Source organism: Strongylocentrotus purpuratus, unplaced genomic scaffold (assembly GCF_000002235.5).
Source record: "Strongylocentrotus purpuratus isolate Spur 01 unplaced genomic scaffold, Spur_5.0 spur5_scaffold_5, whole genome shotgun sequence".
NCBI classification, from domain to species: Eukaryota; Metazoa; Echinodermata; class Echinoidea; order Camarodonta; family Strongylocentrotidae; genus Strongylocentrotus; species Strongylocentrotus purpuratus.
In genome coordinates, this window is record NW_022145611.1 from 6,793,991 (window position 1) to 6,807,972 (window position 13,982).

Sequence of the window (13,982 nt, forward strand, 5' to 3'; positions counted from 1 at the left end):
TGCACTCAGCCGAGAGTCGAGTGGGCGGGGCTAAACAATCAGCTGTTTACCTCATGCCTTGAAAGTTGAAGTCCAAGGTCATCGTGTTTTTTTTTTTTTATAGAACATTACTAGTCTAATGGATATTTCTGCCAAAGAAACGTGAATAATTATTCAATTCAATTCAATTCATATTTATTTCATTTCCAACAGAAAGATAAACAAAGGTATTACATTTGTTCATACATAATTCATTTTTTCTTGGTAACCATAGAGAAATTCTTAATTTCTGAGGAAATGGGGGGGGGGGGGGGGGGGGGGGGGGGGTCCATTAAAAAGCATTGCTTGTAGTTTGTGGATCCCCCAGAAAAAAAGATTGTTTCATATTGTGACCACGAAGACTTGGAAAACAATATTACAAAACAATGAACAAACAACCACGAAACGACTAGAAGAAGTAAAACAGATATAAGGAGAAGGAAAATGGAAAAGGGGGAAGAAGGAAGAAGGAAAAAGGAAAAAGCAGGACAAATCGTGACCGAAGAAGAGGTATAAATTGGTGTTTCTGGGAAGTTAATTTCATAAGACCAAATGAATGTTCAATTAATCTAGCAGATGATGAAGATCTAACTAAAAAATTAAGATGATTACCAACTGTTATCAGATTATTATTGTATATTACTATAAGATTTGAGCATAAGTGTATTTTTTTTTCTTGAAGAATTTAGGGATGATATGATCACTTAGAAAATTCCAAAATCTAGGACCATCATAAAACTCGTTAGACCGTCTAGTTGGGTAATCCTGAAATGACCGATTTAGGGGGAACATGGCGTCAAATATTATATGTGGAAGGATTTTCTACTGTGGATCGACGAGGCTCAGATAAAAATATATTGAATATGGAAGAGGAAGACCAACAAAATGAATAAATGGATAAATGAATTGAAGAAAAAAAGCCTGATTTTACTATAAAGGCAAGATACGCTTACATCTTATAAAAAAAAAAACCATGTATTCTTATATTAAGAATAAAAATCAGATTATCTCTTACTTAATTTGTTTTACTTCATCATTCCAAATCATTTCCTAGTGTGCTGTGTAAATTAAAATGTCCTCATCTAATTCGTCTTCCGTTTTTATCTCGTTGCTCTTATTGTATTATTACTGAACATATTATAGTTGTTGTTCTTGTCTTAATTCGTTGTTGTTTTTGCTGCTGCTGCTGTTGTTCTATAGGCCTATTATTTTTCTATTTATTCTTCTTCTTCTTTTTCTTCTTTCTGTTTCTTCTTCTTCTCTTTGCGTCCTATCATTCTTCTTCTTCTTCTTCTTCTTCTTCTTCTTCTTCTTCTTCTTCTTCTTCACGAGTTTTCCGGAACATGAATCTCGCTACTCGCTAGGCAGTTACTTCCCCTCCGCCCCAGAATTTCATTTTTGTTTCTCAACTAAACAAAAAAGAAGGGGGGGGGGGGGGGCTAAACCTTTTTTGCGCTGCGTGCTCAGATCAAGCTTAAGTAGTCCATTAGCAAAAATAATTGTTAATTAAGATTATACTGAAATATATGTCTGAATCTGTCTCACTTGAATGTCTCACTAACGTCTAAACCATGAAGAAATATTAGCTTTCATGGCTACTGAAGCAGATTAGTTTTGCCATTCACAATGATTAATCGAAACGCTTCTCTATCAATGTCTTGATCAAATGAATCAATTAAACCAAGTTTACTTTCGGATACATGATTTGTATAGTCTTACTGATGCTTACGTGAAAGTTGTGGTCTAGTGGATAAGTCACCATACCCAGTACATGTAGATCACCGGGATTGGTTTGTTTTTATTGATGTACCTAACTGCTAAGAAACCATGCGTGTGCTTAATAATTGTAAGTAAGCAACCAGAGGACCGACGGTTTAAGTCCTCTCCAACTATTCGGTAATGAGGATTAATGCCTTAATTACCAAAGGGCATTAGCGCATCGACTAGGTTTCGAACCGGAGACCTCCCGGTTACGAGACCACTGCTCTAAATACCACTGAGCCATCTGTTCGAATCCCTACCACGACACAAACATCTCTTGGCAAGTATATTTATCTACATTTGCCTCTCTCGACCCAGACGGGTATAGTAAGTGGGTACCTGGTATAGTATCTATTTATTGCATGCACTGTGCCCTACGGTTGATGAAGCTAAAGTAGCCGGGTTGATTATATCCAAAGTCCTTTGGAAAAATACACGCATATTGATACGTAAATATGTTGTTTCTGATTTCAACGTGACTATTAAAACATTTACCTTCAAATTCTTTTCTAGAGATATTGTGATATGCGCTATACAAGTACAAAATACATCATACAAAAACAATAACTTCGTCCGTTCAGAGCCAAAAGTGCATTAACTCTCTGGGTTAAAGTATTTGAATAAACACCCTTCTGCCGTTGCAAAAGGACTTTGGATATCATTAACATATGGAATAATTATAGAGGAACAGTCTATAAGGTGAGGGTTGATTTTGTAATGTTCCCAACATGGACCTATTATTCAATAGGTCCATGCTCCAACACACCATAGGCATATATTTAGAATTCTTGAAAAAGTTAATAAAAATGGGGAGGGCACCATTCCGAAAATCTTCCGGCAAGCAAAAACAAAGGAAGAGGAGGGAGAAAAGTAAGGATGTATGTTATCACAGTTTAGTTTCTAATTTATTCTTCAAAAATATATATGCACCTGAGGTCGAAAAAAATCGGAATGCATGGGATTTTTTTCCCTTCATTAGTGTATGGTATTAAATACTTGGGATGGGATTTAAATAGGTTGTGCTCCCTGAATTTGTGGCGGATAGGTCTGTTCTAACATATCCAGCTACACGACATTGGTGTATCCAATATTGGATACGGCGTACGCCTCCGGACCCCCTCTCCCGTGTTAAAGAGCCTGGATAAACAAGCAATACAACTTGCACTCTTTCCTGTTCTGCAGGATACTATATGCTACATTTAATTATATATCATTTTATAAACATGTATATACACTTGCAAGGTTTTGAAAGACTGAAATTTATCACCCATTTCAGATAAAATCTCCCTAAAATATATCTAAATATGTTGCCTTTTTTCATAATACGAGATACAGACTTTAACCGCCCAGTATACGTCTGACTCCCTAAAGAATTAATATGGCTTCGTAAAAGGGAATGAGAATGTATTTTCCCTTCAGATCCTTGAAAAATCAATAAAAAATAGGAAGATTGGAATTGAAATTAAAAGGAAGACACAAAAGACTAAATATAACTGCGAAACAGCTAAGGATGTCTAGATAAGGATTTCGTTGCTTGTCATAAAACTGTTCACCCCCACACCTTGTAAGCAAAGTTTGATTGTGAAAAGTCAACGCTGGCTGTGTGACAATGATTTATGAGTTAGCTACACACGAACCAGTCGCTCTAGCTTCCCCCCCCCCCCGCCGATATTTGTCATCGAATTCGAATAAATACCGAAGTATTTCTGCAAATGCAGAACGAGATTTGTTTCATTTCAGCTTCGAGAGTTTGGTTTGATCGGTCATCCGTGCGTCGATTTGTTAAGTTTGACTTTTGCTTTTAACAGAAAGAAAAAGAGCTCTTATTTTTAGATTCAAACTTCCTTGGTCAACTGGAGAAGTTGTGTAACACCGACAAACCTCTATCCGGAGTCTTGCAACCATCAGGTCAAGCTTTTAATTAGTGAAGTCTGCTTTCACCAAACTGAGTCCGTCCGCTTCGTTGCTGTTGTATTTCTTTTCTTTCAAAACAAAGTGTAAGTCATTTATTTTATTTTATTCGATAAACTTATGATTTGATTTGAATTAAATGTTACTGAATTTATTTGAATCCGAAGGTGTAGTTTGCTTAAATTGATTTTTAGAGAAGTCAATCAGATTGCATTTAATTAGATTGAATTTAATTTGATTGGATCGAATTTAATTTAATTGGATTGAGTAAAATCTACATGAATTGAAGTGGATTGAATTGAACAGAAGTTTAGAGGCAGATTGTTGGGGTTATTAATGTCTAGAATTACAGCGCTCATAAGGCACATCAACATATTCCAAAAACACTTTTTTCATTTCTATTGTCTATATAAGACGTAATCATTTCTTAATTGATTATATTGTTTTTATTTCATCAATATTCCTTTCCTCATGTAATGTGTTTAATAGATTATAATTATAGTTGACCTTTATATTTTTAAAAGAGGGAGGACTGTTGTGATAATGAAAGCGACTTACCAAACAAAAGCATTTTCATCGCTAGCTTTTATAGGTACAGTCAAACCTGTCTACAGCGACCGCCCAAGGGAAACACAAAAAGTGGTCTTTGTAGACAGGTTCCTTTAGTACATGTTTCAATGAGAAACCATTTTCAAGGGAAACAAAAATGTGGTTGTTGTAGACAGGTGGCCTTTGTAGACAGGTGGTCACTAAAGCAGGTTTGACTGTATAAGATATATTGGTATAAGATATATTTCTTTGAAATCCAGAACATTTCAATAAGTATATTTTACGACGAATTAACAAATAACAGTGTCGCTACTAAAAAACTGTCAAAATAATGCTTCTTTGTTAAACTTGCTCGTGATATTTGGAAATTAAAAAAAAAAGAATTTGGGCAAGAGAAATAATTTCCTTGGCAAAAATTGTGCCCTTATAAATATATACGCTTATTGTGTAAGCCAACAAGCATTTTACTTGAATGTCTCTTCTCTTTTCACTTTTATTTATTGGCGCGTTTTATATACTTGCCGCAAAATCTTGACTTCTTTTTGTCTTTCACCAATCTACGGACTAGTTTTATTGTCCGAGTAATATAGACCTATACCCGGTCAGACATGCACAGGCAGCACAGCAAATAGAAGTAGTTTGCACAGTCAAGTAGAGTTTTTGAAAAAGAAGAAAAAATACTCTCCGCTTCTTCAACCGACAAAAGCTTTTCTGAACTTTGATTAATGTTAAGCAAGCACAACCACAATAACCATCAATGTATGCTCACCACTTATATCCTGGATGGCCAACTCTCCCATACTTGAGAAATATTTCAGAAATAAAATTATTCTGGAAGACATTGACATTGAGCAAAATAGCAAATATTGAGCGAGACCAGTGCTCAAATATTTGAAACAAAAGTTCATCAAATTCATGATGATCTTTTCTCCCCATATCATTCTTTCTGTAATTGTATACAATCAGTTATTTATTTTACAAGATGTGAACATTTGAATCACCGGTGAAACTATTTATTGCTTATAATTTTAAATTATTACTTGTAAGATGAACGGCAGCGAGAGAAAATGTTGATACGTTCCGATGTGCTCGTTTGCTTTAGACATTTTACCGCAAATTTATACTCAAACAGAATGGTTTGCTGATGTAAGAGAAATTTGAATTTATGTAAATGTTTTTAGAGTCTATATTTTAGTGGGCTACGAATTGTAAAGTCGATGGATTACAAAGAAGTGAAATGTATAATCACAGGAATGTTAAGTTTCAGAAAGATATGTAAAGGTCACATTGTGCGATTGTATGACAACGTGACGTAAAAACAAATTAGATTAAATATGATCAATCGGAGATTTTAGGAAATTATAAAATTCCTTGCTCTAATATTGATACATGCATGCACTCAGCCATTTTAATTTAACATACATCATCATTCGAAGTCGCATCATTGGTCTGAATAAAGAAATACAACTGCATAAACATTATCTTTCTTAACTTAAATTGTTGAAAAGCAATGTTTTGAGGAAACATTCCACAAAATGTAATCAATGAGACCAAATCATTATCTGGTAATACTTGGCCAATCCACCAGGTATACAAACTATGCGTCACGGTGCAGTTATATCGTCTCACATAAATTCCCAAATGAATTACATCCGATTTACTCCTGTTTCTTGTATATACATTACACAAAGTATATAAAAGGCCGAAATATATACGCTTAAACATCCCGTTGTAAACTTGTCTCACAAACTCACCCACCAGGTGCAATATACGAGTCAATTAAGACAGTGTGCATCATCAGAGTCGGAATTTAAATCTGTTAATTGCTCTCGAATTGAGCATTTACAGAAAACCTCATCAGTATTTGCAAGCTTAAGTGTTTTATTTATGACTCGAGTAGTGCTCTTCATATGTATGCTCCTGTAAATCTATGTTAAAACCGAAAATAGAATCTGATGACTTTTGATGAGTAGCATATCGAAGTAGAGACTGATTTTGATATGGCGCTCCTGACTGATTTTTTTTTTTTTTTTTTGGTATGATAATGAGGATTTTCGTTAACAATGCAAATGTGTTTCGTATCAAAAATTGAAAAGACATTGCTACAAATAGTGACCCCGAGGCGAGGAATAGAAATACATATATACAACTTATAATGTTATTCAACCTTTTTATTCTTTCATAGCTTTTTGAATTCCATCAAATTATGTTAATGTTTGTTAGAGGTGCAAAATCAAAGCAAATTAATCTACAATTCCAATTAAAGTACAATTAAAGTAAATCCTAAACGTATACAAAAGTCATGTAAAAGATTTTTTTTTAATTCTTTCATACAAATAATAATCCTCCTTTCTGGGTATGGTTATTGTGAGTATTACTCTCATTTAAAGTGCAGTTCCTATAAAGTGATACAATTTTTCCTTAAATTGATAACTTTTGTATTTAAAATCAATGCCATTGAGTATTTATACAAATATTATACAAAAAACATTATACAAAAACTGTTACAAAAAACCTGAAATCTACCTCCCCCCCCCCCCCGATCCTCTTGTCGTTCGCTCTATGCTAGGTCTATGTCTCAACCGACTCGATTTCATCGCTCTTCTAGTATCTTTCTGTTAGTCGGCCCGTCTGTCACTTGTTCTTTTCTCTCCCTCCTATGTTTTTCCCCCCTCTTCCTTCTATTTCTATTTCCCCCTAAGTTCCCAAAATGACCCTCTTCTCTCGTGTGCAGAATTATTGAAGCTCACTTGTACGCTATCAAACTCCTATCTATTCTGCTTGACCATGTTGGAAAGTCTAACATAATTAACTATAATATGACTGAAAACTCATGCTTGTATTTTTTCGTTTTTTCCTTATAAAGCTTGGAAAGATTCTATTGACGATCAACCATGGCATCCAATTCATCGTGCGTTACCTCCGAACCGACATCGCAGCAGTTATTCGATTGTACGTATAATTCCATTTGTTTGTTTGTTTGTTTGTTTTTCTCATTATCATTTTTGAATACTCTTAAGGAATTATGGTTGCATCAAAGACATCATAATAAATCAGAGATACCCTTCTACATAAAATTGTGAACACTTTATTTTCTTCTTATTCCTAGATTTTAAACTTGGACAATTGGAATCTTTAAAAAGATATGGCAATATAAAAACGGTTAAACTAAATGATATCATTATTTTGGGAATCATTGTTATATGAATTAATTCGTACCTTGAACATAACTCTTTTATCTTACTCGTTTATGTTGAAATAATGGTTAGTGGTTGACCAAAATCATACACAGCGCTATAAATACCCCAAACGCTTGGGAATCTTTTTGTTTTACCTTGTCAGAATATGACCAATACAATGTTTCGGTGATAAGGGTGGAAAGGGGCTCGTTGAACAATTCACACTTCTCATAACTAATATTGTTTCGCGACGCCCCTGAGCCCTTGTAGGGAGGGGGAGGGGTGCCAAAATGCGCCAAATTATCAATGAACATTTCCTTTATATACTAACATCACGGCGTTACAAAAGAAGCTTCCAAGTATGAAAGCGTTTACATGAGTTATTTCATTTTTGTCCTTCTAAATCCAGATTATAGTTCGAACTCTGCGGCTATCGTGTTAATTGTCTTCATGTCCCTGTTCAGTGTTGCTACCGTCATCATGTATCTCGAGGCTTGTCACTATATCAACAAGAAAGTCAACGATAGTCGAACCCGTATTAGACTCACGGTTATTATGGGGATCTATCCGGTAAGTCATGATGGACAATCCTTTACAAGATTGCATAATGATAATAATGAAGATAATGATGATACTACTACTACTACTACTACTCCTAATACTACTACTACTACTACTACTACTACTACTACTACTACTACTACTACTACATGTACTTATAATAATACCTTGTAGCTACAATTATACTGCGCACGTAAAAGGCACCAATAAATAATATTGCTACATAAAATCTATAAATTATCCGTCAGTGATTCGTCATAATCAGTGATTCGAAATCAGTATCTGATCAAAATGTAATAAAATTAACTTACAGAAACAGCACTGGGGAACCGACACTGCTCAGACTGTAGACAACCACGGTTACAGAGTCCCGAGATGAAAATATTGATAAAAATAAGCCCCCCCCCCCCCAAAAAAAAAAAAAAAAAAAAAAAAAATTAAATAAACCTTTAGGCCAAATTATTAAAAAAACATGTTTAGCATCCTGCCCTTTTGAAAAATAGGAAGGAGGAGGCCCTTTTTTTTCTTCTTCAAAATGGCCGCTCAAAATGGCCGCTCGGTACATTTTCCCTGAAAGTCGGGCTATTTTTCAAAATGGCCGCGGGTAATTTTTTAATTTTTTTTAAAACCAGAAATAGAACATTTTAGCAGTGTCTTTCATGTTTTTTTTTCTTTAAAAAAATTATAACAAATTTATTTAAAAAAAAAAGAAAAAAAAAAAGGAGGCGGCCCCAAAAAAGGAAGCGGGCGGGGGCGCTAAACATGTATATTTTTTAATGGCCTTACTGCGAATGGTCTTTACCTGTCTCCTTTCTCTATTAACCCCTCCTTTTTTCAAAAATTACGATTAAATTTGTTTTGAGCCTAATAAGTTTGCTTTTACTGATTTATTTTTATATTGATCATTAGTCATCCACTCTCATATGATATCTACGACATTTGCTCATGTTGTTGCTATTGTTGGTTGGTCCGTATTTGATCATTAGCATACACAAGAAGCCTTGAAAGACTATTATTTTTTTTTCTTTTATTTAGGTTTACTCATGTACATCATTGCTCGCACTCTACGTTCCGAGAGCACATCTGATTACTTACCTTACCGCTACACTGTAAGTATAGTCTACCATTTCATTATTTTGTTCTTCTCTAATATTGTTTATGTCCCTATATTTGTTAAATATGTTTATTATGATTGTAAATATAATGTATACTTACGCTGTAAACGATTTCTCAATTTGGCCAAACATTTCAATTCGATTCAATTTGTACACGAACATGATCATGACGGAGCGTCAATTTGATTTCGTTAACGTTATTATCTTATCTGCGTTTTTGAAGCCCGTGAAGGAGCTTAGCGCACACATCAGTAAAACAAAACAAAAGTTGCCAGTTTACCTTGCATTCGCATTTTGTTATACACACTCTGAATAAGTCTGAAACATGATCATCAAACTATCGCATTTCTATTTTCGAATAAAGAAAATGTTTCAGAAGCATTATAACAATTCATCGTAAAGTGTGTCCCATGAGTAAATCTGAAGTTACCCAATTTAATCGTTTATATATTACAAAGCTTATCAAATGATTAGGCAACTTCTCCCATTACTACATTTTTCAACACCTATAGGGTAATTTGACTTCAACTTTACATCGGATGTAGGCCATGGCAGGGTTTCATGAAATCGTCATAAGTACAAGTTCGCCGATATATATTGGAAGCGTTTCACATGATGGGATGTCGTTAAACTTGTAAACGGTTTCGTGAAATGTGGCCCAGTTAGCCAAACTAATAATAAACAAATTGCAAACGGCCTCGGTCATTTTCTCCTACAGGTATTTCTCGCTGGCCCTCTTTCAGTTCCTGATGCTGATCATGAGTTATTTTGGTGGGCGGGATCAACTGCTCGTCAAGCTGAAAGGCACAACGATCCCCATCGCTAGCCCACCTCTGCTCTGCTGTTGTCCTTGTCTTCCACGGCCCGAAATGAATGCGTAAGTTCTCATTTTGGATATCTCTAAGTGTTGTTTGGAAATCAACAACGTAGCCAAACAAACGTTTATGTTTAATTAACAACTGAAAGACAATTTGATAGCTAATAAATCAACCAATAAAAGAATGAATCTACCGACAAACCGACCAACCACTGAGTGACTCAACCAACCACGTAACCAACTAAACAACCAATCAACCAACCAAATAATCTAAACAACTAACAAACCAACAAACCAACCAACCAATTAACTAACCAACCAATCAACCACTCAACCAACCAACCCCATCAACCACTCAACCAACCACGTAACCAACTAAACAACCAATCAACCAACAACAAATTAATAATCAACTAAACAACCAACTATCCAACCAACCAACCAACCAAATAACTAACCAACCAATCATCCAACGAAGTGACCAACTAAACAACCAATCAACCAACCAACCAAGTAACCAATTAAACAACCAATCAAGAATCAACCAACCCCAAACCAACCAACCAATCAATCAATCAATCAAATGACCAATGAACCAACCAATCAACCAACTGACTCTTTTCAGTTAATCCGAGGATCTGATCACTTTAATCTGATCACTGTAATTTCTGCTTCTCCCCCAATAGCAAGAACCTGCTCCGACTTCGTCGTATCGTTCTCCAGTTCGTCTTCATTCGACCCATCTGCAACTTCATTGCTCTAATTCTATGGGCTGACGGGAGCTATGTTCCAGGACTTGTAAGTACCATGAATTCGAAAAGTGGCGAGTGGCATAGCCGATTCCAGTTGGACGGGGCGGTGGGGGGGGGGGGGGGGGATCTGGCCACATTAATTCGTATAAGTTCTCCAGTTCGTGTTCATTTGACCCATCTGTAACTGCATTGCTCTTATTCCATGGGCTGACGGGAGCTATATGTTCCATGACTTTTAATGTAATTAAGTACCATGAATTCATAAGTGTCGAGCGGAATATATAGCCGATTCCAGTTGGACGAGGGGGGGGGGGGGGGTGGGGGAATCAGGCCACACTGAGGAGCGAAGCTACTGAATCGGGGATATAAGAGGAGGTCAGAAGGCCGCAAGAGCAATGATGTTACGTCCATGGCAGTAACGGCCAGTGGCGGATCCAGGGGGGGGGGGGGGCCGGGGGGCCCGGCCCCCCTCCCTTGAGAAAAAAATCATGCAAAATCACGCGATTTTTACCTTTTTGGGGGGTTGGGCCCCCCCTCCTGTCGCTCAAGGGGGGGGGGGGTGCAAATTTTAAAATTTTCGAGGACCAAAAAAAAAAATAGTGCTCACTACCCCCCCCCCCCCCCCCCCCCCCCCCCCCCCCCCCCCCCCCCACTGAGCGACTTTTCGGCCGGCGCGATTTTCAAATTTTCGGGAGCAAAAAAAAAAAAAAGTTGGGCCCCCTCCCCTAAGAAATCCTGGATCCGCGCCTGGTAACGGCCTTCTTACGGGGACGCAGCCGACGAAATGACCTCTATCCTTGTCCTTCAATTCTTCTTGTCATAGACTTTCAAAGACAGCCCCCCATCAAAAGGAATTCCGAAAAAAGAACGAAATAATAATACGAACAATGAGAAAGAAATACAGACTCTGGCATCGCCCTAAATACATTTATAATTGATTAATTACTTTTCTTTCCCAAACATAGTTCACGATTGACAGCGCGTACGTGTGGCTCACCGTGATCGCTCTCTGTTCCACCTTCATCGCCCTCTACGGCGTCATCATCCTCATGCGAATCTCCAAGGCCCCCCTAGAGGGCTACAACGTCCAGTCCAAGTTCTTCCTCGTCCAGCTCGTCCTCGTTCTCATCACCTCTCAGCTGGTTATCGTCGGCTGCTTCGTGCTTACTGGCTTGGTCCCCTGTGAATACCCGATGGCGGCGTTGACAAGGGGGTACTGTAAGTCACCACACCTATTTGAGAGGCTCTTCCCTTATCCTTCCCCTCTCTCTCTTACTTCTCTCTCTCTCTCTCTCTTTCTCTCTCTCTCTGTGTCGCTCTTCTCTATATCTCTCTCCCTCTCTCTAGCTCTCTCTAGCTCTCTCTCTCTCTCTCTAGTCCGTCTTTGTGTCTTTTTTCCCACTTTGCGCAATTGCCTGTCTATATAATCTGTCTGTCTATCCGTCTCCCTCCCTCCCACTCTCACACACTATTTCTCTCCCTCCCTCTCCACCCTCTTCACCCCCTCTTCCCCTCTCTCTCTTTCTCTTTCTCTCTCTCTCTCTTTCTCTCTCTCTCTCTCTCTCTGTCATGTCTGTCGATTATGTCATGTCTCATCATCCAGTCCGCCATGTACTTGGACAATACTTAACTACTTTCTTGAAATCACAATTGAAAAACGATTTGCCTTCATAGCTTTCCCTAATTTGTTTCAGAGGCGATTGCATTAATAAATTGTGATTTTTGTGTTGTCCTCTATAGATGACAATACCCAATTATTTAAAACAAATTATGAGTCAAATTGATCTTTCATAACGATGAAGCATTTACTCTCGGTTTAGATTTCATTTAACACAATCATAATCAAGCATAGTATAACGACCCTTGATAATGATAAGTTAACATATTATTTTTTGTAATCAATGCCGCACCGCAACAGAAGCTCTAAGATATTGACAAGACCGTCGAATTAATGTTCCCATTCTCTTATTTTTCATCCAGATTACTGCGATCTGCTGACAGTCGCAGAGATGCTTATCTTCATCATTTTCGCCCGCTTCTTCTTCCGCAAGCGAATCGGCCGAACGCCCTCCGGCAAGGACCATCCCGACCACCACTTCAACAGCAGCAAGCGCGACTCCGAGTCTGCTCTCAACGACATCAAACACCGCTACCGACATTTCGACCACCCGACCTCCGAAACAAGCACGAAGATGAACGGCAACGGTGTCAGCTACAACAACAATAACAGCGGGTCTTACGACAACGAAGGGGCGGACGCAGTCGAAGTCCACGTGGAGGGCGGGCTCACATTGAAGTCGTTTAAGGTGCACGAGGAGGATGAGAGACGCCAAGAAGAAACAGAAAAAGACGATGCCGTGCACGGTGACGGACGTTGAAGTCAGTGTCCAAGAAAATGTGTAGCTCTGTATTGCTACTTGACTGGACTTTTATATAGATTGAAAGAAATGCCCGTTTTAAAAAAAAATGTAAAAGGACTATCTTTAACACTAAAATTACATTTTTTTTGTATATACATCCGTCCTAGTATTATACCATCTTATGTTCTATACACTATATCAGAATGGCACTTGTTGTAGTCATTTTCAGGGAACTACTCGTCTCTCTCTCTCTCTCACTCTCTCTCTTTCTCTCTCTCTCTCTCCCTCTCTCCTTCTCTCTATACTGTATTATTATATACTATACTATTGTATTTCTATATTGTATTGTTTGTTTATTGTGAACGAATAAAGAAAAAAGCAAACAAAATTTTTTAATAAAAAGCTTTGGAATTCCTATAGGCCTACAACCATCATATCCCACGTTTCAAATATACTTTGTAGAATTCCCTTTTTTTCCTTATTAATATGTATGCTCTTGATATTTCAATGTAACTTGTTTGTGTGTTATATGTTCCACCTCATAAATATCATTTGATCATGTTGTACCAGAATTTCAAGATGGTGTATTATCTACGCTGTTATCACTGGATTCACTTTTCTTATTTGCATTACATTCCAATAGGTGTAAAAAATATATGTTTGCACGAGTATTTCTATATTTTCTGTAACATGTTTGATCTGAATTAGTAATTCCAGAGAATAGCAACTCGTTGACTGCTGAGGCTTATTTATTTCATTTTATTTTAAAAGTTCTATCCATGGTGATAGCCTTTTCCAACATTTAACTAAATATTTCTGTCTAAAATGTAAATTCCCATGCCTTAATTTTTCTATTATATTTTACTATCAAACCCCACAGCAGATGTTTTAATCAATGTCAGCCTGTAGCGAGATTGGTACCCATAAAGCTACATGGAACCTATTTAGCTTATAATATT

General features: G+C 37.2%; 1 protein-coding gene across 1 annotated transcript; it reads left to right on the forward strand.

Annotated features, from left to right (window-relative positions):
* The first annotated feature begins 7,054 nt into the window (after window positions 1-7,054).
* On the forward strand, window positions 7,055-13,120 carry LOC100889175 (organic solute transporter subunit alpha). Its single transcript, XM_030998365.1, has 7 exons — window positions 7,055-7,191; window positions 7,828-7,988; window positions 9,015-9,088; window positions 9,813-9,971; window positions 10,598-10,709; window positions 11,629-11,881; window positions 12,644-13,120. Exons 1-7 carry the CDS (start codon window positions 7,134-7,136, stop codon window positions 13,039-13,041), a joined length of 1,215 nt encoding a protein of 404 aa, XP_030854225.1. The 5' UTR covers window positions 7,055-7,133; the 3' UTR covers window positions 13,042-13,120.
* The last annotated feature ends 862 nt before the right edge of the window (window positions 13,121-13,982 follow it).

Excerpts from the sequence above, each read along its gene's own strand:
- LOC100889175 (XM_030998365.1), top strand. The coding sequence starts at position 7,134 with ATGGCATCCAATTCATCGTGCGTTACCTCCGAACCGACATCGCAGCAG. Across the intron at positions 7,989-9,014 it reads TTATTATGGGGATCTATCCG|GTTTACTCATGTACATCATT; the intron begins GTAAGTCATGAT and ends TCTTTTATTTAG. Across the intron at positions 11,882-12,643 it reads GGCGTTGACAAGGGGGTACT|ATTACTGCGATCTGCTGACA; the intron begins GTAAGTCACCAC and ends TTTTTCATCCAG.